Below are 26,321 nucleotides of genomic sequence, written 5' to 3' on the forward strand. Positions count from 1 at the left end.
TATGTAAAAATTATCAAACTCATATAAACTTAAAAAATGTGATAAGCTTTTAAAAGTAGAGATTTCAAGCTTTAAAACCCTTTTTTTAAATTTGAATTTCATTCATTATTGACGAAGATATTGTATATACAACTTTGAGCTAAAAAATACGCGATGACTTTTTATTACACCTAATATATCTGTAGTTATATTAATTTTTAGATGTTTCAAGCAAAATTGTTTTTCCAAGTACATAACATGTATGATTATTACACTACTATTATAATAATTATTATATCATGTCAAATATCAAAAATTTTTCTCACTATATGTCATGATCACGTCTACTTTAAGCACAGTATGTTGACCTATATTTTTTCATCCTTTTCTTCTTATACGTTTTAACCGAGGTATTCGAGCTTCTCCCTGTGAACTTTAATCTGTACGTATAAAATACGTAGAAAATGGTCGCGCAGCGAAGCGTTGCTAAGAGCCGAGTGAAATATTAGCGCAATGGTTGGTGCTAAAGCGCGACGCTATTTGATTTACGAGCATAGGTGGTACCTGTATTTTTCGTGTGGAAAATGTTTCTCTTCCCATGGCGACGATGAACTCGGGATCGTTTAACGCGGCTTAGGCACAAACGGTTCGCTTTTGTACCAAAGACACATATGCCCGGGAAATTCATCGAAAATCGGTTCGGTTATCGAAATTGCAATGTCTACATCGAGAACAAGGATATATATTGCTCACCGCGAGCATCCTATTAATTGGATGTTCCTATCAAAGTCCACAGAGCAGAAATTGAATTTCCGTTATACACCAGCACTGAAAGGGGAATCGAAAAAAAAATTACTGGATTACAATTCTGTAGGAAAACAAATATGTGGTATTCTAAAGTATGTTTGATAATAACCATTCGCTTCTATTTGATAATTCAATCTGAATCTCGTTGTATGTATACAAATTTACATTATTACAGAAAGTTTTGATATGAAGTACCTATAAATATAGTTAGATCTAAAATTATTTTATTGAAATCAGCAAAAAATTATATAAGACGTTCACAACACACATACAAAACACACACACACACACCCCACACAAAAACACAACACACACACACACACACACACACACACACAAATTGCTTATTAGAATGTTAAAACTTTTTGCATCATTACTTCTCATGCTTGAGTTTCCTACATAATTAATTTGATATATATATATATATATATAAAATATAGGCCAACAAAATTACTTTCAGATTTATATCTAAATTTTTAGATACTTCAATAAAATTGTCCTTTCTGTCTAGGTTATGCAGCTATTTATTTACTTTGAACGTTATATTTTTTTGCATTTTGCTCGATGATAGTTTGCGAAGGCGGTTTATTTTAAGCTATAAAAAATGTTAAAAATCGATTGACGACATGCTAAATATAAATGACTATATAGATGCTGATTTAAAAGGCTGGATTGTATATTAACATGAAGTTGATATCTATATTAAAATTTAATATAAAGCAATGACGATATTTATAATAATGCAATATTTATATTATTATTTTATTTCTCTGATTATTTCTCATATTCATCTTAATCATAAGTAACTATAAATATATTATTGCCGTTTTAATTTATTCGTCTTGTAAATTTGCATATATCTTATAATTCCTATAAACAAAATATAAAAACATGGATATTAATATTAAATTAATATTAATATTAAATTAATATTAATATTAAGAATCAAATATAAATAATTGAAGTATATTTCTATATCAGAGAATTAAAATAATGAGAAATACAAATTGCAGAAATATTTTCTCTCATTTCATTTTATAATTATATAACCCGTTATAATTATAATTTCTTTAATCACTAAGCGTTATGGTAATTAATGCTGTCATACTGCAGATGTGATCTGCACAGCGCGCACACGGTGGACGCATACGCATCGGGATGTGTGCATGATTTGCTCTTTATCTCGTAACCGCACGTTTGCTTGCAGTAATCAGAAGAATGATAACATTTTTATAAAATTTTGGTGCATAAGTTACTCGTATATTTCTTGTAGAAACTAAGAACACACTAGCCAATTAATTTTAAGCAAATACATGACACAAAATGATTTGACTGTTTAATATTTATAATATTATCGATGTAAATACTTGGAAGTAGCTTTGCAGTTTTTTGTTCTAATTTTTCTCAATAAGGAAAAGTAAACTATCAGTTTACTTTTATTCCTACATTCATAATTAATACGCACAAACGCAGTGGAATTTTCTTAGTGCAAATTTCTTAAATAATAATTCTTTTAAAAAGAAACCAGAAGAAGAATATAATATATTATATTTTTTTTTAATTTATAGATATTAGATCTCTTAACAGTAGATATGACGTTAAAATTAGAAATAATTTCCAATTGTTTTCAATAACATATATTACAATTATTTCGCGTTAATTCTGCTGGGAACAAATATGTTTATTTACTAGCGTTAGCATTTTGTAATTATCAAATAATTGAAAGCGATCATGTGCATGTCCACGATAATAAATAATTAAGTAACAAATGTGTCTCTCGCTTTACATTAATCTCGAAATTATTAATTCTCGTCCTACGCGACAAATTATATTATAATATAAAATCATCGTACTAAAAAATATTCTAAATTTTACTAAATATTTGTCTGAATAGTATTAATTTAACACATTTACTTACAGTAAATATATTTTTACTAGATAAAAAAAAATAATAGTTATGTCGAATTAATAGTTCATACACCAAATGAATACATTTAGTAAATATTCAGCTACTATTATTCGAATAAATATTATATTTATCAAAATTTAGTACATTTTTCTCACAATGTAGTAACATGCACGTACGTTCGATATCGCGTATTGGAATTATAATTATACTTTACATGATTTGTAACTGTAATTGTTAAAATGTAATCTGATATTCGTTTAATCTGCGAGCAGCAAAACATTTCCGAAAGAAAAACAAATAGAACATAAAAGATAATACGATTTTTCCCAGAACACTTTATATCCGTTTCTACCAATGTAGTTTAATTTTAATGTTGGTTTAACTTTTCATCTTTTTTTCTTTTGTACAATAGTTCTAAGAATTAAAAACGGATAAAGAGTAATCAGAAACGATTAACTCCGTTCAAATCCGGTATCTCGTCTCTCTCGTTACCGGTTTTATTAACATTATAGGTTTTCCTACTATTGAGTACTTGTGTCGAGATAGAGAGGCGCGGTACCAAAGGTATCGCGTGCTTTCAGAAGGCGCGTGTGTGATAAAGACCCGCTAACGCTATTGTATGTACATTGTACACGCAAACGGCTCGAAGAGAGGTGGGACTCGTACCGGAGCCCGGGATAGATGAGAGTGGGAGAAGTAGGAGATCTCGGGGACTCGTGTAACACGTTAACGCAGCTATCGCGACTGCGAGTAGGATGGGGGGCCATGAGAGAGTGGACATCTGAGCCCCGTAATATCAATTAATTTACCTAATCCGCATGCGTATATATTCAAAATAAATCAATGCCCGCCGCGGCTTTGAGATAACCAATGCACACTACACAATCCCTCGTATAGCTCCGCATATGTTCCGAATAAATACTCCCGACTACTCTGAGAGAAACAGGGAGAGGAAAGAGATTTCCATCGAGCGGATTGACCGAAGGGCCACCGCAGGTCGCGCGACACGCAGGGGTGCGTTCAGATTCCCACCCCGAGTGCTCTCCCGATATTATTTACCTTTTATTTAACATCAATGAACACAAGGATATGAAATGATACCTAAGTGGCACTCGGGTAAACAAAAATGTGGGAATTTGAAACGTAGCCCAGGTGTGATTCGCTCGTTTTACAGTTTGTCTGCGTTGTCAACGTGCACTCTCTCACCTTTCGATACCGCCTCGTTGTGGTCAGGTAGGACGTGGCGGTCAGCACGCGGCTCATCTCGCACCACCTCACGACGAATATCGCCCGAAACGATACCGCTGCCATTTCGTCGCCGCTGTCAAAGAGCCGGGCGCACCGTTCGACGACGTTCCGACGCGCGGATCACTCGCTATTCGCCCTTCCCTCGCGCACGAGTCGACCGGGACAACAAACTCCCGCCTGCCACCCGCGTCACGCGGCTTGAACGAACCGACAACCGGCTGTGAGCGACTACCGCACTCGGCACTACCGTCCGCGGCGGGCAGACGATATCGCGCGCGCGGATCCCGAGACCCCGACCTTGCGGCGGCCGAAGACGTGACATGCGCGCCGCGCCATGCTCGACGCGCATTGGTTGAACTGGATCGAACGGCGTTGACGCTGCTATGAGCGGCATATTTGGAATCCGGTTGATTCGGTTGATTCGTTTTTATTCCCTAGGTACGGACCGTGGAGACGTCGTCGCTCGCTGGAAACGCTGTTCTCGGAATCAACGTACTCCGTTGTCACGCGCATAGCATATATGCAATACACGCGCGAGTTCCCGACGTTGTAGGGAATGGTTCATGTAAATTCCAGAACACTGCGGTGATGTTTTTTCTCGTTTTCTAATCGAAATTCTAAATATTGTTTTTCAAAGTTTTTCATTTGTTATTTTAAGAAAATTTTCAACTGACGCGACGCGTCGGTTGGAAACTATATAATTTTTTTTTTATTTTAATAAAATAAAAAAACTTTCAAAAACAATATCCAATATTTGCAGTTTCGACCAGAAAAGAAAAAAATGTTATGCAATGGATTATTGTTATAAATTAGTTCTAACATTAGTTTCGAAACAAATTTCTTTATATTAGTTTAGATCAAGGTTGGGTAGTAACTAGTTAAAACGTTAACAGTTAAAAAATTAATAACTTTTAACTTAACTTTTTTAACTTAACTTAGTTAATTTTAAATGCATTAATTTTTAACTGAATTTAGTTATTTTTAAACTTTAATTTATTAACTTTTTTAAAATTAGAAACTGTCCTATTTCTCTTAATGCTAATATTTTTTTTTCTATAAAATCTTAAACATTAGAGAATTAATTTAGAAAAAGTTTGATAATTTTATGATGAGAGACTCTATAATAAGAGTCACACCATACGGTAGCCAGTTTTTATTCATTCGCTTGGTTTTGTTAATTCCCGCTTATATTTGAATAACACTTAATTTTAGGTATTATAAATGTTATATTTCAGCAACGTAAATATGAAATGAGCCTTAGATGAAGAATTGTTGTAGAACAGTACTGCATATTCACCCATTTCCTAAATTTATACATTTATCTTTGTAATAAATATCTAATCGATATAGTCGTAAACATGCATGAGCAGTCGTTTTAAAAGTTAAAGAAAGAGAAACAATGCAAACATATATCCTTCTCTCTTGCAAGATTCTACAAAAATACCTTATAGTGTGACTCTTATTATATATAAGTAACTTACATGTGAATATAAAATTAAATTTACCTAATAATCTATATTTGTAAGTGATTACTTTAAAGTAATCTTATTATAAGAAAAATTAGGACATTCTGATCTCAAAAATAATTTTTTTTAAATTAACTATTTTTAAACTTAAGTTAATTCAATCTTAACTTTTACTAAGTTAATTCTTTATTCCTTCAATTTTTAACTTAATTTTATTCATTTTATTAAGCCATTAACTTTAACTTAATTTAATTAGAAAAAAATATTAACTTACCCAACCCCCTGGTTTAGATATTATCTTTTCTTTTTTCTGTTAAGATACTTCGATGAATACAAATCTACTTTCGCGAGGCATTCTTATCCGATTTTTATTTTAATGTTCAACTTGCACTTTGCAGTTTTAAATCGATGAACGGAAGTATTTTTCCGCGACTACTGCGTATAAATAAGTATTAAATAATTTTACACTCTTTTCTTAATAATTTATAATTTAAATTTATATAAGATGCTTTCGGAAATACACCCCGAGTGCCTCCAGGTATCAGTTTATCTTTGTTTAATCTTCGGTGAATAACGTATAATGAAGGAAGCACTCGGTGTATATTCCCGAACGCAGCTTTGGTGTCATCTACAGACTTCTATATATAGATTGCGTTCCATTCCAAATTTACTGTCAGAGGACTGGAAACTACAATTCACGTGACATGAATCTACAATTCATGTCACGTAGACTATAGATTTTCAGTACTGGTAACCAATTTTGGAACACAACCATAGAAAATTACGCTATTATCACTGTTTGTGTTATTTCATATCCATGTTTTACGTCTAATAAGTAATGAAAATAGAATGACACAAATATGTCTTCCCGAACGCACTTTATATACTTCTGTATAGAAGTCTGTAAAATCACTTTAATAATTTTCGATAAAACAACAGACAAATTCAACTGCGCACGTTATTTCATTCATTTTCATTCAGGTGCAATTTCAGTCTCCTATCAATCGTTCCAACCCCAACAGAAACGTTACCTCCGCACGCAAAATGTATCAAATCTTGAAGCGTATCTCGATTACGACAAACAACGATATGATAACGTGATAGCGTATAGAAGAGATACCCAACTTCAAGAGGAGAAAGAATGTCGTCCGTTACTAAAGACTATTTTTACGCCGAGAACTATTACGATTATGCCGTTCAGCCTCACACATTCGGCAACTATACTGCTGTCTCTACCACACATCTCCGTTGGAATTCGCTGATTCGTGTCGTCCTGACAATTCTGCTGCGCATCGGCTTTGTTCTTGTCCAGATCGGCAGTGTGCCGATTAACAACGTTAATTTGATACTCCTTCAAAATGCGGTCGATCTGTGTTGCGTTACCGTTATGTACTTCCTAACGGGCTTCCTCGTTGCCTATAACGGCGACATCGTTGGTCTGATCGGCGCGGGTTATTGGATTGGTGATCCAACGATTGACAAGAACGAAGCGATCGTGGGATGGCAGGCAGTGACAATCGCATCGGCGATTTGCACCACAGCCGTCGCAGGCCGGATGCACATAGCGGGAAACCTGCTGGTGAGCATCCTCTTGTCAGGCCTGATCCAACCATTGCTCATCCATTGGGCATGGATGGGGTGGATGGCGGAGAACGAATTAGGTGGAAAGATGATGGTCTTCAAGGATCAAGCTGGTGCAGCAGTGATTCATATCACCGGAGGACTCTCAGGTTTGATCGGATGCATTGTTCTTGGCAGAAGAATGTTCAAATTGAAAGACTTGGACGACGCGAGCATTATCCCTGGCTCTGCCCGGAATGTTTTCGGGGGTCTACTGTTAATCTTCGCTGGGCTTCAAGTAAATATCTCGCTGGATGCGATCGTCAAGTTAATAGAATTAACAGAATAAAAAATTATAAGAAACTAAGTATTTTTTATAATCTAAAATTATAGTTGTCAAGTACGGTGGAAAAAATTTAAGTTTCTTTCGAAAATTGCGAAAATTGCATCTAAAAAAGATTTCTGGGTCAAATATGGTATTATTCTCCGATGTATCATAAAATAGAATCAATATAGAAATAATATTTATTATTAAAAGAAGTATTTTATTCTTAAGGCCAATGTCCACGATGCTAGAAATCGATCCGAGATCTCGGATGAAGAAAGTATTGACCAATCGCATTGGTCATATGATCAAATTATTCAAATGTGATTTGTTAATTTTTTCTTTGTCCGAGATTTTAGATCAATTTCTAGCATCGTGGACATTGGGCTTTAAAACAGAAAATTCTTAAATCTAAAACAAAATGAAATCATGAATATCAGTTTCGTGCCAAATACTGGCGCCAGCCAGTTGTTATGCATAACATTAAGTAAAGATTTATTTTAAACGTAAGAATATATAGCGATTCTAAAAAGTCCATTTTGTGACCATCGAATTTCGAATCAAACTGTATGCCAAATGATGCTATTTGCGGATTCAATATTGTTCAAGCATTAACACAAAAAAAGTTCATACTTCCTTAATAAGTAATAGTAAAATTTTGACTAGAATTAATCAGAATGATTTTCTAACCCGTCCATCCCTATTGATTGATCTTTTAAAGGGATAAAACTATCTCCGAAGAAACTTTTTCTGAATTTTTTAAAAAACGGATGCAAATATGAAAAAAATATTTAAGATAAAAGTTGTTTGTCTTAAAGTTCTGCACAAAAAAGGTTTCCTAAACATTTTTCTTCTTATCTGTCGTAAATAATACTACAAAAATATATAGGCTAAAAATGTGTATTTTTGGGGCCACTCTTTAACTTTATATTGTTATTCTCGTTTAAAGACATTAAAATTAAATAAATCAACTTTATCTAATTCGAGGAAGAAAAATAGAAATTATTGATTTAGGAACTTATTCTGTGACTCTTAACGATTATAACTGTAGCAACGCCCTTGCGCAGGTTTTGTACATAGTAAAAAAGTTGCGCAACACTATAACGCTGAATTTCAATCGTTAAGAGTTACAGAATAGTTTAATTTTGTTGGACCATCAAAATAATTATGTAGAACATCTGAGCATGATGAGTAATGCAAAAGTTTCAACATTCTAGCAATCAGTTTGACGCAATTATTTTGATGATCCAACAAAATTAGTTTGACATCTATACGTAGCTAAATTTGTAAATACAAAACCGTTCTTTTTCTATGCAAAAAAAAGAATTGCTAATTGCTAGTGTGCAACGTTTCGTACATTTGCAGGGTTTGTACACGAGCTCGCATGAGCATGACAAGTACCGAATGTTCACATGGGACTCATCACACGCATACGTCAACAATTTGCTAGCCGCGTCCTCGTGCACATTGATAATCGTGGCTCTACACTTCGTCCTCGACCGTGATATTTATCATCATTCGACGTTAATGAGGTGCATTCAAGGAACGATCGCCGGCGTGGTAATGGTGTCGGCTGCACCAAACGATTATTCACCGCAAATAGCTATCGTATTAGGCTCCCTGGGAGGTATCGTGTTCCATTTCGTCTCCACGTGGATTTTTTACAGCACCCTGGAAGATTATTGCAACGTCGTAGCCGTACATCTTATTTGCGCAATCCTTGGGAGTATCCTTGCTCCTTTCTGCGCGATGCGTGCAGACGAGGATACCATGACGATATTATTGAATTTCTCTTGGCAATTAATCTCCTTGACTGCATTGCTGGCTCTAGTTGGCACAGCAATGCTGCTGATTTTCGGTATGCTGGAGTGCTGCGGAATACTCCGTAATAGATTGGAATGTTTGAATCGTGCACAGAGCAACGCTACTGTCGATAAAGCTCCGTCAAGATCGTTTCTGCAAAGACTTTTCTCTCCTAATAGTGGTTGCCTATACCTGGACTCAACTTCCAACACGGGACATCATCCGTGCATTGATTTCAGATTTTTGAAGTATCAAGAAAAGATAAATAAGCTTAAAGAGGAAAGGCCTACCGTCACAAATCAACAAGACATGAACGTCAAAATTGAATCTGACGTTACAAAAATTCCAATGCCGGGTCGGTAATATTTATGAAAATATGTATTTACATTTTTCTTCGCTATCTTAATTCAGTATAAATTTATTACTAAAAAATATTTATATGTATATTTTTCGCGTTTTATTCGATTACTATATTTCTCAATAACTTTTCGTTAACTATTCCAATAATTGATAAACAAAAATATACATAATTAAATAACATTATAATTAAAAGTAGAGTTTATAACTATTATACGATAAGGTATTAGCTTTGAAATATGTAAAAAATAAATCATTTTCAATCTTCTCGGTAACAGCAATAATATATTTAGTAGGAGCAAGAATAAAGAAAGTGAGACAAGTGCATACTTTATCTGGGAGTACTCCGGCGTTAATAGAAAATGGAGGTGGTACTGGTGAATCGATTGGCAAGGATCTTTCAGAAATTGGAGGGAAAAGATTTCTTGGAAAGGAGATAATGTGTACTTTAGATCCTATTGAAGAAATAAATGAAGAGATTTTGAAAGAATTTGAAATCGAGAAAGATAGCGTCCAATTCAGTATCGACGATTGTAACGTTGGGGACAAAAATTCAATCTCGGAATATTTTAACGTGTCTGGAGATCAAAAGGACTTGAACGAATCGAATTATCAGCTTCGAAGGACCATAAAATTTATGAATTTACATCATGAATTTGTCAAAGAAGATTTGAAAGTTGTGTTGGGACCAAATCGCTTGGATTCTTCATCCAGCGATTCATGCGACGATGACACTATCTTTGCAAAGATGTCAGACTTGAACGAATCTATAAAAGATATTGCAATAAACAAGGATTCATTGACTTACAGCGCAAATATATTATAAATAACTCTATCAATCATAACAAAAGATTCGATTCAAATGCGTAGAAGATATTGATATGTCGAAACAGCGAAGTTACCAAAGAATTACATCAATTTCTTGGAACTGGAACGATTAAAGATATTACATAAATTAAAACGTTGAAGATGAAAAAGCTGGACTGTCATTACTGCATATCGTTCTAAATTATTTTAATATAATCATTCTAAAATTGTTTCAGTTCTAAGATGTTGATGCATATAAAATAGGTAACAAATGTATCTGAAAAGAACAAAGAGAATTAAATGAATCGTATAAAAGAATTGTAAATAAAATGTGTGAAATTAAAATTAAGAAAGATATTCAAAATATGCGTACTAGAAAAAATGTATTATATATTGCATAGTATCATTTCAATATGTTGTCATTTACAAAACAATCCAGTGTAGGATTTTTGGTGCTTCTTTTATTAGAACTTACAGACTATTCGTACAATTATTACAATATTTTACATTAGAATAGTCATAAGTTAAATAATTGAAGTATCGTACACACATCCTCTACGCGCAGTTTCGTTTTTTCGCACAACAATGGCATTTTCTTTTCCTGGGCAGTCTATATTGAAACAGAATATTTACAAAGTGCTCGCCATTTCTGTGCGTTTTTATACGCAAACAAATGCATTCGCGAAATTTTGTAGCAATTAACAGAGAGTACTACCACTGATGACAACTAATATGTACAAAATAAGACGAGAAAATAATTTTTAATTTATAAAACTAAACATTCAGACGTTGGTAATACATGTAATTGTATTGATTTTTATTTTAATCATAGTTTTTAAAATTTTGTGGAAAAGATATAATATTATAGAAAAATATCAAATATAAAAAGATAAAAATAAAAGAAAATGAAGATCAGTGATGAGGCAATGTTAATGCTAAATTCTGTTTACATGTGCGACGATAATCATGTTCTGATAAATTCCACGGAATTTATTACTTATCTCTGTCTGCCATCAGGTTATTGTCAGGTAGTAGCAATCCGGACATTCGTTGCTACTGCCATACTGAACCAAATTAAAGATATTGACTCTAAAAATCCGATTGATACATTATAATCATAATCATATATACAACGTTGGTAAAATGGCACGATTCGACGAAACAGATTAGTTGATATTACCATTATCAGTAGTAACTACTATTACAAGACTAACAATAAACTTTGTACATGATTTGTTAAACGTTACAATGGCATTTTAACGGCAGTATAAAAATGAAAACAAGTCGTACAAACATAACAAAAGGTTCTGTCTAAATATAACATTGTTTCATATGTAACACTCAATGTAATGGCATCATCAGAAACATTTACAATGCGAGACAATTAATACAGTGATGAAATTACAAATAAAAAAATTCTCTCCTGATTTTATATTGCTCGTTTTGGATTTTTTCCCAACGGGCGATATATACGATATTCATACACTTTTCTATAGAAAAAGTGCGGCAAGCAGACATTATATGCAGATATCTGCCATGAGATTCTGAAATCTCATGAATTCGTTACAATGTACAATTAGATATGGTCACAGATACAATCAATATTATTAAAAATATTTGTACATGTAGTTCACATTATTGGAGATGATATTATATATACGTATATATAAGGGACAAATAAATATAAAAAAATATACGTGTACAATAATTCCTATAAATCCTATTGTTCTCTTGACCAACAAAATCTTAGGTTGATTCGATGTATATTCTTTTAAGTCAAATAAATACTGTATAATACTAATATCATTTCCAAACAAGTAGTTACACAATAAAGATTTTGTATATATAAAATTTGAAAAAACAATTTCAAAAAATAACTGTGTAATTATTTGGACTTACCCGCTGAAAAATAAGATTCTATTTCTACTTTTTACAACAATGATCAAATCCACGATGTATCACTGTACGCAATTTCGCGATAATCGTGACAAATCTTAAATATTTTCATACATTTTGTCAGCAGGTAATTTGCGCCAAAGAGAATCGTTTATTGATCTAATAAACACACGAGTTTCAACTCTCTGATAGTGTTGATTATTGCAAATGGATGTATGTTCGTCAACGCATCTGAGATTGGCGAACTTTCAAACTCATCTTGAATATACCTGAAATTTCAAGTGTTCATCCTATTTTTTTATATACTATATTACACTTATATTAACATCAAAATAATGCGTTACATCAATGTACAAACGGACGCGATCACACATCTTTTGTTGGCCTTTCCACCGTGGATACCAAGAATAGTATTGTCAAAATATACATAGATTTCTTGTCATTGTCATCGATCTTAAATATATAACGAGAATTAATATACACTGTATTTCCGAAAGTGGTGGGCTTAAGAGAAAAGCTCTCAAATTCCCGAAATCTCACGCTCACATGGACGATCCGATGATTAGTGCAAGAAGAACGATCGATAAACTGTCTGGCTCAAAAATCTGACAATTCATCGATCCTTACACATGAAGAATATACATTTTTCAAAACAATGTGATTTGGACAGTCTGATTTTAAGAAAAGTGAACTTTAACTTTTCAAAATATTGCATTTTGCCAAAAGATACTCTTCAATATCATTCGTTACAACACGCGTATCGCGTTGATAGCAAAAATTTATTTATGTTCAGCATTAGATATTTTATAAATTTCTATCATGGACATTTTTCTTGATATATATGAAATCTTTTCTTATGTCATAAAATTTATAAAAACAGGTCGGTCATATTTTTTGTAAAGATATATCTTTCTTTTACATAATTTTCAATTCATATGTATTGATTGGCTTTTTGCTCAAATGCATAGGGAAATAGAAAGGTACCTAATTATTACTGGACAAAATAGCACTAGCGAGTGATTAATATCCTTGATTTCTACGACGTGGTAACGATGATAATGATAATAATAATAGTAATATATTAATAATTAATATAATAATAATAAAATAAAGAAGATAATAATAATAAACCTAGTATTATTAGCTTAACACAGTGATCGACAATTACAACTGGGACTTCGTAAAATCGCTTATATGACTAGCTTTTGTAGGGTCTTCAATTACATTAGGCCAGTCCACTGAGATAGGCCAGCATGGTCCTTCCTTTAAAGATGTGAAATCCAGTGGAGTTTTGAATGTACAATTATTTTACAAGTCTTCCATTAACAAGCGACGTATCTCGCTGACAGCGGAAGCGAGTAGCCGGGAAACATTAAAGTTTCATATGATTGGCGTTTGCTAGGTCATCACAGTATCGGTAAGGTCCTCCTTCAGCCATTGCGGAATCGTTCTAGACCCAAGCCGCTTTAATAATTTCACTAGAGCCGTGTTGTGGGACAAATAATATCTCTGCAAAAAATACGGTATGTTTGCAAATAGATACGATTGTCTTATATGCTATAAAAAGAAAATTTACTACAAGAACTTTACCTGTAATAATTTGTACGATCTGTCTTCCATCGGTGGGTACTGGCGACCCTTACTTTTACCAAGACATTTAGTGCGATCTTCGTTAGTTACTTGACAGAAAAAACCCTTTTTCGGATCGTACCTCAAGTGTGAGGAATAATTGAAAGCGGGCGTTATTTTTAGAAATCGTTGCAATTCATGTAGCGTTTCTACAGGGTTTTGTCGTAACTGCTCGCCATCGATAATGTGTAATTGTTGCGGTAAATAGAACGATAACCATCTCTCTAAATGTTGGGCGTATTTTCCAGGATTTAAACACCTGTAATTGAATACAGTATCGTTTTGAAACTTACGACAATTAAAATACATGACATATTTTGTTAATTAAACTATAAAATTATAGAAAGATATAAATTTTTTTAGCATTCATTATTTTTGCGATCATTAACTTTACTGATTACAAATAATGTCTATTAATACATTGTTAAGTGTTACGTAAGTGTATACATCTTACGTAATCGTTCGTGTTTAATTACATTACCTATTTCTGAGATCCCGTAAGGGTTTCGGAGCAGAATCACTCGCTGTGATGACCGCATGGAAGGAGTAATTGTTCGCTACCGGATCTCCATGTACTCTGGTATGCTGATACCATGAATAAGCACGTCTAGCTGGAGAGAGTAATATGGTGATTAGCTTAGCTCTTGGTAAAAGTGCATGGGCTCTTCGCGGTACTAATTCTCCGTCAAAATAAGTAGCAGATTTTTCAAAGAGATATCGAGAACTCTCGTTTTTTGATGCTGGAAAGAAGCTCATGTACCTGTAAAAGCAATGTAAGTCATGTACTTCGTCTGCTTTATGCAGGATGTCCCATTTTAATTTATTTCTTATTTTTCTTTTAGATGAAAGCGCCAAAAAGATATGAAAGTCATCATCACGTTTTAAAATGGAATTAAATGATTTTTTTTACATACTATGATTCCTCCAATTATTCTGCATATAAAAGTATTAAGGTAGAGCTATCAAAACACTAATATATAGTTCATAAGATATTTTATATTTTATTCTGCACATATTAACATGAAATATTAAATATTTCGTAAACTATTAATTTTTTAAATAATCGTATCTTGATATTTTTATAAAGAAAATAATAAGATAAGTCAATTGGTATAAAGAAAACACAGTTACTTTAAAAAATACGTAGACAGAGTGAATAATTTTTTAAATAAGCAATATGTGTTTTCTTTACACCAATTGATTTATCTCATTATTCTGTATATAAAAAATCATATAATTCCATTTTAAAAAATTGAAGTGTTCTTTATATCTTTTTGATACTGTCATTTAGAAGAAAAATACGTGATTAAAAAAATACGTCCTCTTCGAAACCATTACACTTTTATTTAAAACATTATTCTAAAATTACAAATAAAAAGTTTTTGAATGCAAGGTAAATTAAAATACAATACCCTGTATATTACAATAATAAATGCAGAATTAATGTCCCCGATTCTGATTACTTACCAATCAAGACCTTTATAATAATTCTTTCCGTTGAAAAACTGTATCTCTTCAAAAGTATCGGGGCTTGGTAAATTGCTGCTTATTGCTGGATGAATGGATAGGAATGTGTACAATGCTGTAGTACCAGTCTTTTGAGGTCCGATTACTAGAAATCGTGGTAGCTGATCGCAAGTTTTATTACGGGACCAAATCTTCTGATGTCTCTGATCATCGCATGGATTCTATAAATAGAAGATATTGAAATAGCTTAATAATGTTATATAGAAACACTGTCAAAGTTAAGTTTGAATATTCATTCCACTCACTCCCCACACTGGATCGGCTTCCTCGGGATATAATTGGAAATAACGTTCTCCAAGCTGAAGTGGTGGTGCACTAGACAGCCTCAAATTTGTCCAACACTGAATGAATTTTATAACTGATTCGAAAGTATACAATGCCAGCCGATCGTTTCCATAATTCGACATATGCGTCATAAAAATATTTATCTGGAAAAAATAATACACGATTTAAATTATTTTATGCTTGCATGTACCGTTTATAGTGAGACATAAAATATATTTTATATTTGTACATATTTTAATTAGTATCATATTAAAAATCTAAAATTTATGAAAATATATTAGAAATAATTAATAACGAAGATTATCAATTTGTTATAGATAAACAGCTATTAAAAGCGAATTGAAAGATCTATAATATGAAAGATCAAACGAGCCCGGCAAAGATTGATTTCATAACGGCTGATTTACTCACCGGATTATATACGATCGTTTGGAAAAGTTCGCCGCCCTGTATCGACTCGTCCAGCTTTTCCCTTCCACCTGGATACCTCTCAATAAAAATTGTGTGAGTAAAAAGGCCACACGTTTGCCTCGGTAAAACCTTGAAATATATAAAAAAAAGGCTATCATCCGGTAATATGCATCATCAAATAATTTGTATATTTCAGAGGATTAAATAAAATATAAAATAATAAAATATACAAAGTATTTACTTTGACAACAAAAACTTAATTTTGCATACAAGACTTGAGTTATATATCGTATCCAATAAAATAATACAATCCCTTATACCTCATTTCACTATCCATTGATAAAATAAATACCAAATTAATTATTAACGAAATTTTACGATTGATTACGTGTTTAATATTCATGTAAATTAGCGAGCAATAAAAGCCTGATTTTCGTATTTCGAAAACTACAATATAATCGGTATTCAGCTAAAATGCATGATCGATATGTTATTTTAATAAGCATTTGTATGCAACTCGTACATCATATTAATTGTTGGGAATGCTCGCTTAAAAAAAATTCAACAACTGTGATCGAATTCACACACGAATTTATGTGACTTCCAGATTCGTACCATTATATTACGGTGAATAAAACCGCGTCTCAAACGAGCCGGTCTCAGGTGCGGATATTCTTCGGTACTTGTGACCTTGATGTTCCATACTCGCTTCCATGCTTCATAGAGGCCTTCGTGGACCGGATAAACGCCGGAGTGATGTGGACTTACGCTGTATCCGCTTCCGGTGGGTATACCGTGATCCTTTGCGAATTGCTTGTTCAGTGCCATGTCCAATTGTAGATGAGTTACATTCTCGTAAAGATGCGGTTGTTGGTGATTCCACATGTGGGAAAACCACGTAAATCTAAAAAAATCATAAATTTTTGACAACAAGTATACATATTTTCATTGAATACATCGACGATCGCATAAGAAAACGCCTTCTCAAAGCACATGGAAATTTCGATTTTCCTTTGTTTTTTTTTTAGCTCGATAGCTACAATCAACTGCGATCATAGTAAGTGAAGCATTGTAACATTATAACGTTTTGTCGCAGGCGATTATGGCAGCTTTATAACAAGCTGTTGCGTGATATTATACGATAAAACATACTACGATGTTGACGTGACCGTAAATTTAGTTTATATTATGCACTCTATATGTGTGCGTTATAATAATAAATTACATAATTGTTGTAGTCACCACCATAGTTCTAATTAATTAGATTACCTTTAAAGCTATACAAATATTTCGATTTATGAAACAATAAACATTATATTCCGTTGACTAATACATATTTAATAATATATACTTTATAATATATACTAGATATATGTATATCTCTGCTTCTAACGTAATGTAATATTCACCAAATTTATCACTTTCACGCGATTAATTTTCGGATTTACTGTACCTGTCTACGTTCTCCAAAAGCATGTCGTCCCCCAAATTCTCCTCCGCTGTCCCGTGATGAAAATATTTCCCGGAAAACCCCAAATTAAATTTGAACCCCGGTACCAGAGCTTGAATTCTCTGCTGAGTAGCTAACAATGCCATTACGTCATCTTTTCTCAGTCTGGTGCCTTTCTCGCCAACAAATATATCGTCAACGTCCACCAGGATCATACGATTTAAACTGAGACTCAATTGTCCGTGTGACAAGTAGGATAACGAGTCCAGCAGCAGCAATTTGTGCAGCCAAAACCGTAGGCCACCGCCGAAGAGAACTCTTTGAATTCCATCATATCTGCCATGATCCTGAAAATAAATATATTTTATAAACTAAAGCTTCTTTTTTATCTGAAATAATATATATTTAAATCTAAAATAATATATAATAATTCAATAAATCTACTTTTACCGCGTTGTGTGCGGTATATATAATATAATTTGTGGCTCAGAATTGTGTGCTTCGTACCGCATCGTAAATAATTATAATCACGCGTATGTGTATGGAGATGGGTATTCCACAATATAATTGGTGTTCAATAACACAATTACTTATTCAGCTCAATTTCTTCTATTCATGATCGGAACTGTTATTGATCTTAGTTAGCGTTTTAGCTTCGACAAGGACTGGTTTCGGGATACTTCCGTATACACGAACGCACACAGTCAGCCGATCTAATCATCGCGCGTTAACGAGCATCGTTATTTTTCTCTCAATGAAGTACGGCAGAGTACGGCGAGTAATCGACCATGTCCGACGTGTTAATTGCATTGTTCGACGGAAACTCTCCAGTAACTCCGCAGCTTCGGCCATGAACCGCGTTTGTTAGCAGTAAACAACAATAATAATCTCATGGATAATCCCGTCCGTACGAGAGGGTGGGCACCGAGATAGATACGCGGATCGTACAGGTAGCCAGGTGATTAAATCAGAAGCCAATCAGCCGTGGGCTCATTCGATTAATGAGCGACTTTGTTTGTGCGACTCGCTTCATTTACTACTATTGGAACCACCAATTTATTTCGTTTCGGGGATTGGTCCTATCCTGCCGTTGAATAGATCAAACATTTCCGTTGACACTACAGAGATGAGCAAAGGGCTGTCAAAATATTTTTTAATCATCACGAATGTGAAAATATGTTTTGAGTATAACGAGTCGTAGGAATCATCGTAGGACTTCGAAGCGTTCTTTTTTTTTAGCTTATCTATTTACAAACTATTTATAGACAAAATCCATCGATTAATTAAAGAAGCAATTCGATCTCGTTTTTGTGTTGTCATAAATATTTTCATTTTTGTCAATACAATCATTTTTTATTTCAACACATTTTCTAAAACGAGAAATTAATTTAATACCATTAAAAAAATATTTTAAATTTTTGTTCAAAATAGTTTAACGGGTTAGTAAAATTTAAAAAAAATCAAAAAAATTTTTTTTGCTTTAAAAAGAGTAGTTTAAAACCTGTAGAATATGGAACAAAAGATCTTAAGTATAAATTCAAGTTAGTTTCTGAGTTACAAAGCCTACAAAATTTGCAGTATATGTATGATATAAAGATTATGATGTAGAACTTTGAGGCCCGGTTGCATCAACATTACTTTGATTTTAAGCGAAACTTAAAACTTTTTTTATCTATTCTTGAAATCTTGTTTTTCAAAACGGTATCAAAGGTTTCTCAGGATGTACTTGTCGGATTGATTTAAATTTTGATTTTTTATTATCTCTATAATATTCTCTAAGCATTGACCGATGATTTTTATAATATCATTATTATTTTGCAAGATAAATAAGACTAATAAATTAATTAACAATATTTGTGCTAAAAGTCAAACCAAAAGTTACAAAAATTTTTTTTCAGTCAAATTTTTTAATAAATTTTGAATAAGCTCGATCAATGCTCAGGGAATACAATACACTTAAGTAATATTTTTTTTGTTTTTGTTTCATATGATCCAATGTGGCGGAATCATCGACACCAATGACTGATGCGAAAATCTTTCATAACACTTTAATAAATGGTGTTAGAGATTATTATTATTTTTTCTTTAATTTTACATATTTTATATCTTCGATGTGTACTTGAATAAGACCAAAATACAAGTCTGCAGCTTTTTTATTTCTCCGACAATCCACGCTTAAAAATTACCTATTTTTACGGCTGATCACACCGGTCTAACCCCTTAACTGCACTGTATAGATTGCTTTATCATCACTGGTAAATTTTTTTCTAAATAAACCAAAATTTGATTTTAAGAATAAAAAATTATCACTACTGTAGAGTACAGACTCGAATCGAGGCTGTAGGGTGGGGGTTGGGGTAGTGGGGTTTGATAATTATTACGGTATGGGAGCAGATTAAGCGCAACGTGTGATTCTTTCCAACCAATGGCGCCCTGACAGAGACGGATATGTATATGGTGCGAACACAAGATACGCCCGAGATATTTGGGGCCGAGTCCTTAAAAGAATTCGGCAGCGACGATTGTCAGCCGCTAGATTGACCTTGGATGCCGACGGTTATGTCGCCTTCTTACCCTCCTCGGATATAGCCGTGGGCGGAATGAGGCTAGTTCTGCTGGACGTTGATACTGCGTCCCTCTGAACGCGCCAATCAGGTCCCGTCTGATCCAATCTGAGTACCGCGGGTACAGAAGCGTCGCGGGGACTTCGGAAGTGTCAGGAGAACTGGTACCTTGCGTACGTTGGCGATACGGGTCGATACAGCCTCGGTTCATTTGGAATCACCAAGAGTTGTAGTGGTCGTGTCCGCCTAGGAGAAGATAGTAAGATGCAATGCAGTTGCCACTGCAGATCTTCTAGTGCTGCTCTTCCGGGTGTTGATTGTGAAACCGCGATCGCTGCTACCTCGCCGGTTACTCCGGGTGTTAGGGATTCCTCTGGCGGTAACTCGTCGGTTACTTCGATAGGTCGGAAGCCCGCAGGGCGATGATGCGCCGGGTACCTGATCCCGAGAGGATCTGATCCTCAGGCGTTTCCTAGCCGGTTCTACCGGTTGTGAATAACCGGAGTCCGCTGGCTTAAGAGAGGTTACTGCTGTTGTTGCTGCTGGTGATTGGACGCTGGATGATGGCAACAATTCCTCTGGCTTTTGGTTGCACGGTGTCCGAGTTGTAGGAGGACGGTGCCGGTCGAAGAGGGGATCGTGTTAGATGATACTTCAAGAATCTTGGATATACTTGCTCGAATCTGGAGACACGGTAGTGGCTCAGCGCTAAGCCAAGTGCAGCGACACTACCGTGGCTACTTTACGCAAGCCGGCGAATTGCGGAGGACTAAGATTATCTCATATCTCAATAAGGACAGAACCAATCATGTTCTATGTACGCTTAATCGATAGCATACACTCCAGTTGTATGCGTGTTTTTATTTTTTCTCTACGTACCCTACAAGTGGAGATATTGCGACGCAAAATACGAATCTGAAACTTTTAATATAATGAGAAACGTCGCCGCTACGGAGTGAGGGAAATATTCTTTTGGAATTTGGTAATTATTCAGTTTAGCTACTGCACCTCAAAAATCAATAAAAAAAATTAGATTTATTCGACGCGTTTTTGCACGAAACAAAAGAATCTGGCAAAAAAAAGTGTCGCTCTGCCCTGTGGACCAAGGTATTAATTGTTAAAATTGATGACTGTTCAGATTAGGAAATCCGTCACATCGATGGCATAGAGGAACATCTCATAGCTATGATACAGGAAATGAAGAACTAATATTTAATATGGCTATCATATGGAAATCATTGTTTTCGGCCGATATCTTTATCGCCATATGGCTGCGTTCATTATGGACGCTCACGCGCTTTAAGTGTTTGTAATCATCATTCTATCTTTATTAAGCGCTTTCAGCTTGAAAAAGAACTCGCATAAAAATATACTAACATAGTGTTACTACTAGTGCTACGACTAGTGCAGGAATAAATTCGCGTCACTATACTGTTCCTTGCATTTGTATTCAAATCATTTTTATATGTATGTTACAATAGTGCACTAGACAATGCCACTACTCGTTCCAGCAGTGACATTATTGCATTAATAGTGACACTGCTCATTCCAGCAGTAGCACTTGTACATTAATGCACTACTGCACTAGTGTCGCAACTTATTCCAGTAGTGATACTACTACTAATACTAACGCGAATTTATAATTACATTTCTACACTACTAGTCACGAGTACTACTAGTGATAAACAAATTAATTTATTAAAAAATGTATAAAAATCAAAGGTTAAATATGGATGGTTTTATAAAAAAAAAAAGGGAAAAAAGAGAAAAAAGAGAAAACGAGAGAGCGAGAGAAATCATCTAAATGCAAAATAAGAATTCAAGATCTGAATAGGTCTGTTTTTTGTAATTGAACTATTGTACGAGTTTGAAACTTAAAATAAAATAGATATACATGTTTGATATTTGGCGAAAGCAAAAAAGAAAGTTCTAATTCAGGGCAGGAATAAAAAACAGACTAACGTGTAAATATAAAAAAAGAGATATACTTTTTCATTTATTTTTAAGTCAGTCGTATCGACATACAAATAAACTAGCTGCACCGTCAATTGGTATCACAGGCACAGGAAAAGTTAAACAAAAAGCCCCCCCCACATATCTCATAAGCTCTCGCTGGTACAGAGACAAAACGGTTCAGTGTGAGATATGCATTCCGGGTGGATGGAAAAACGTCGCGCGCCGGAATGGAACGCGCAAAACATCGACAAGCATGTGTATCAGCGTATATTCACGCTCTTCGTTACGTCAAACGAATATCTCGTAGCGTGTACTTGTCCGATGAACGCCGTTTCCTTCATATCATCTACACCTCACATCGGCGCCTCCTTCAGGCGTTTGCGCGTCCTCGCGTTTTTCGCGTACCACCGTTTCTCCATTCTTTCTCTGTCTCTCTTATCCACGTCCGGAATCTTGCAGTTGCGAATTCCTGCACGAATGTAAACGCCGGCCAGGACGGCCTTTACGAATTGTTTCAGTTTACCTCTACCAACTGCAGATCCTTGTTTCCTCTCTTTTCTCTCTCTCTCTCTCTCTCTCTCCCTCTTTCTTTCCTTCTTTTTCCTTTCCTCTCGTTTCCGTGTACGTGACCACCAGCCGTATCGCGGAAATTCCACATTTGTTTTCGTTTTCCGGCGCCGTCCCTGGCAGAGCAGGAAGAATCGCCACGAGAGAAACGGCAGAAGGGAAAAATGTAGAGAAGTGAATGAGAAAGTTACATACACGTTCACGATTTCTATTAATATAGGACAACAAAAAGAGGTCATCCATTCTTGATGAAATCATATAAATTCCCATATTTATGAAGAAAAAAGAAATATAGATAACGAGAAACATCTTGAAATAATATCTACATATAATATAAATAAAATAAAAACTAAAATTCTGTTATATTTTTCTGTATTTTTATTTCTTCAGATATTTTTTTTTTTCCAAGGATAGATGTAAATCAACCAATGCGAGCCAACACAGGTTAGGCGTATGTGAAATCATATACTGTATTCTTGAGAAAAATTGGCAAACGTTTCAACCCTTTCGACCCCTTGGGTCTTCCTTCAGTGTAAAAATAAAAATGAAATCGGTGACGTATAAATTTAATATAAAAAATGCGATTTACGAAGCAAATTGAAGTATCATTAATATATATTCTTTTTTTTTTTTTATTAAAAAAAGATTTGTATTATATCAATCAGAAGAACAGATCGTAAAAAAAAAGAAAGATATCTGAAAAAATCTCTTCTTACCGAATTGCGAACTTTAAAAAATACAAGTGTAAATAGTATGCATTTAACACAATTCGGTGTTAAAACAATTTTCACCATGTTGGTATTTATATAAAATGAGAAAGTACCGCTTGAGTGCAGACCTTCTGCGAGCGAGGAAAAACAAGTGAGCTTGCGAAACAAAGAAAGAAAGAAAGAACAACTCTCTCATACATATAAACATAGAGTGAGAATTACGTAACACTACGAATTATATTAAATCCGCACTCATATTTTTAAGAATGAATATTTTAAAGATGAGATAAGCAGATGAAAAATATTCTAATATCTTTGAATGCTCTGCAACATATCCAAAGCCCACCGAAATCGTTGGGGAACAGTTCTGACGGTTCCCTTGTAAAAACAATGAAAAATGAAGCAACTTTTGGCGTGGTGTTTGATGACAATTATTTTCTGCTGGAAATACACAAGTCCTTATCACGTCGACTAGGGTGAACATAAGAGGAGACCTCTTATTGTGCGATGTTCGAAAGAGAGTCCGTAGAAGATTCTTCTTCTCGGCATGAGAAACACTCATACCGTGCGCGGGATGAAATCACACTGTGCATATTGTTCCAAGACCTTCCTTTTGTTCTATCCCTCACGAACGGCGGAACACAGCCACTCAGCTTCTTGTTTCCCGCCGGACGCCTTTCTTCTTTTCTTCCCTTCGTTACACGCAACCGCAAAGCGAAGTGGCGCATCGGGGAAATTCCGCGTTTCTGACAGACCTTTTTTTAGCGTTGAGCTTTCGAGAGAGAGAGAGAGAGAGAGAGAGAGAGGGGATGGGGTGAAGAGAAGCACCCTTTGAAAACGTTCGAACCGAGAACTCTTTCGACTAGCTCGTATAAGAAAGATAAGATGCGCGCATAATACGACTTAGGAATCGCGTTGTAATTCTATTACGGCGATTACTCTGAGCTTATTATCAGTGGCAGGCCAGGATCGTTACAAATTATCGCGCTCCTTGTGATCTCTCTTGCATGAGGATCAAGAACACTCAGATCAGTACACACTCGCGATACCTGCGGTAATAAAACGAGCTCTCGTGAGACTCGCGAGTTTCTAGAACAAGAAGGGATTTTGTTTTCCCAAACGTCCCCGTACGAGTATAAATGTCGAGTACAACTACACACACAAAGAGTATTCATGTATTTCTTTCTCCCTGCCGTCATACCTTTCCTACCATCTCCACGGGGGGTTCTGGTTCCGTGCACCCTTTCAGAACGACGATCATTCCGCGGAAATATTCACATGTGTTTTCGTTTTTCAATATTATCTTTGTAGCCAAGAAGATAAGCCAAGCGCGCGCGAAGCTGCGCGAGTTAATAAGAGATTCCCAAAAGGACACGCTCGCAGCTTTACGTATGCGTATAATGAGGTCCTGGGTTCAAAGCTAGCGTTCAAAGATAATATAACTTTGGCTTGATACGACACGGATTCTATAATTTTCTCGACGTACGTCGCGAAAGCACTCACACATTCTTATTACAGAATTACACACTTAGTCAAAGAGCATCTTTTACACCAACGGATTTCTAAGCGCAGCAGCGCGTCAGGCCCAATACGCGAGAGAGAAGAGAAAATGATTTAAACGGTCCCTGTCGCCGAACTGTAATAGGCATGGGCGCGCGCGAGTCGGTGCATTAATTCCGCAGTCGTCCGAGTTGTCCGGGAAGAGATACGTGACCGGAATGTCCAGCAAATAAAGTGCACTGCTCACCTGGATGACGGTAGCTAGGGGACTTTTGTTGGCCGGATAGTCGAGGCTGTCTCGATATGCCCAAGCAAGTGGCTCGTAGGTGCTGTGATTGGCCTGAAAAATAGTCCAGTCGCCGCCAGGAAGTGGTCCCCAGGCCGTTTCTCCCGATCTGGTTAATCGAAGAATGGGAGACGCCGCATTCAGCTGAGCATCCTGAAGGAAGAAAGACCTGATTCTATATGGCTCGCACAAAAGTTCCACTCCCGCTCGTCGTGCCAGATTTCCTCGCTTTTGGGAAAATCAAATTTTCGGAGGCATCACACGCGCTTTGGCGCTTTGTTAGAAGAGAATTGTCCGCACGATTTTGTATTCAGAATACCACGAGCAATAATATTTCTCATAAAATATGCGAGATTGCGAAATGTAATAATAATTACGTCAAAAATTATTAAAAAATTCACAGGATATGTTAGTAGGTAGTAAAAAAAAGTTAAATCGAAAATCTAGAAAATTATTTCAAATATTCCGAGTTTTAGACTGCATTTATTCCGGGCGCTCGAAATAATTCCGATTTTATGTAATTTATATAGCAGAAATACAATTAGTCTAAATGTTTATTTAAATGTTCATTTAAATATGTCGAGAAAATTGTTTTGTGGTAAAATGATAAAATCGCTTTGTAGTTATTTAAAGAGTGACATATTTCCTGCTCGATGAATATGAACATTATAAACAGTTTTGTTCCTTTTTCTGAACAACATGATAGTTATTCACGAGATATGCTACGCGTTCGAGGTACGATCGATGCTCTAAAGTTTTAAGAAGATTGCAACTTACTTCCTAATACGAATATTATGGCAATAAGATGCTGCGGATAGTTGATATCACGGAATTGGGTATCCAATAATTAACCATTAAAATGATTCAGGAATATATGCTACAAATTAACATAAATACGCAATATTCTTGAAACATATAACATTATCAATTAGTTTATTATCACAGCCAGTACTATTGCATAGGGATCACGACTTTTATTGCTTCCTTTTACGAGGGTTTTTTCCCTCGTTTTATCACTTTCCTCGATTCAAATTTGATCGCAACCATAAAAATTATCTCACAGATTTTCTATCATCGTGACTTTCTTAAATAATTCCTGATATTATTGATCATAAAGTACCTTTTATCACGATATCAACAATATCTTTATGTTTCAATTATTACATTTTGTTCTTGATAATGTAATTAAGAATAAATTGCAACAATTTCTTCTTGTGCGAAAAAAATGTTGATGTCTGAAAATAGAGCTCTAATATATAATGTTGGGAGACTGACCTTC

General features: G+C 34.8%; 3 protein-coding genes across 5 annotated transcripts in view; 1 reads left to right on the plus strand and 2 right to left on the minus strand.

Moving 5' to 3' along the window:
• Positions 1-4,195, minus strand: part of LOC108755384 (calcium uniporter protein, mitochondrial) — a 62,345-nt gene extending 58,150 nt beyond the window's left edge. Inside the window, exon 1 of the mRNA XM_018498333.1 lies at positions 3,902-4,195. Coding sequence (XP_018353835.1) covers positions 3,902-4,006 — 105 coding nt within the window. The 5' untranslated portion in view covers positions 4,007-4,195. The remainder of the gene's footprint in view (positions 1-3,901) is intronic.
• A 2,203-nt stretch (positions 4,196-6,398) lies between these two features.
• Positions 6,399-10,547, plus strand: LOC108755383 (putative ammonium transporter sll1017). Of its 2 annotated transcripts, none has more exons than XM_018498331.1 (3): positions 6,399-7,267; positions 8,660-9,452; positions 9,733-10,547. In XM_018498331.1, the coding sequence occupies exons 1-3, from the start codon at positions 6,551-6,553 to the stop codon at positions 10,278-10,280; spliced, it is 2,058 nt and encodes a 685-aa protein (XP_018353833.1). In that variant the 5' UTR covers positions 6,399-6,550; the 3' UTR covers positions 10,281-10,547. The 2 variants fall into 2 exon arrangements, with proteins under 2 accessions (XP_018353833.1, XP_018353834.1); XM_018498332.1 differs by having other exon boundaries at positions 9,748-10,547.
• A 2,773-nt stretch (positions 10,548-13,320) lies between these two features.
• Positions 13,321-26,321, minus strand: part of LOC108755381 (bifunctional heparan sulfate N-deacetylase/N-sulfotransferase) — a 123,910-nt gene continuing 110,909 nt past the window's right edge. For both annotated transcript variants that reach the window (XM_018498329.1, XM_018498330.1), the window contains exons 5-13: positions 25,004-25,195; positions 17,463-17,806; positions 16,625-16,913; positions 16,010-16,138; positions 15,559-15,741; positions 15,254-15,474; positions 14,268-14,546; positions 13,748-14,045; positions 13,321-13,666 (exon numbers count right to left, since the gene is read on the minus strand). In XM_018498329.1, coding sequence (XP_018353831.1) covers positions 13,556-13,666; positions 13,748-14,045; positions 14,268-14,546; positions 15,254-15,474; positions 15,559-15,741; positions 16,010-16,138; positions 16,625-16,913; positions 17,463-17,806; positions 25,004-25,195 — 2,046 coding nt within the window. In that variant the 3' untranslated portion in view covers positions 13,321-13,555. The remainder of the gene's footprint in view (positions 13,667-13,747; positions 14,046-14,267; positions 14,547-15,253; positions 15,475-15,558; positions 15,742-16,009; positions 16,139-16,624; positions 16,914-17,462; positions 17,807-25,003; positions 25,196-26,321) is intronic.

The sequence above is a fragment of the Trachymyrmex septentrionalis genome, unplaced genomic scaffold (genome assembly GCF_001594115.1).
Source record: "Trachymyrmex septentrionalis isolate Tsep2-gDNA-1 unplaced genomic scaffold, Tsep1.0 scaffold87, whole genome shotgun sequence".
NCBI lineage: Eukaryota > Metazoa > Arthropoda > Insecta > Hymenoptera > Formicidae > Trachymyrmex > Trachymyrmex septentrionalis.

What these genes read in the sequence shown, in the direction of transcription:
- LOC108755383 (XM_018498331.1), top strand. Translation starts at nt 6,551, where the DNA reads ATGTCGTCCGTTACTAAAGACTATTTTTACGCCGAGAACTATTACGAT. An exon ending in TAATCTTCGCTGGGCTTCAA is followed by an intron (nt 7,268 to 8,659) that starts GTAAATATCTCG and finishes GTACATTTGCAG; the next exon opens with GGTTTGTACACGAGCTCGCA. An exon ending in TACAAAAATTCCAATGCCGG is followed by an intron (nt 9,453 to 9,732) that starts GTCGGTAATATT and finishes TCTCGGTAACAG; the next exon opens with CAATAATATATTTAGTAGGA.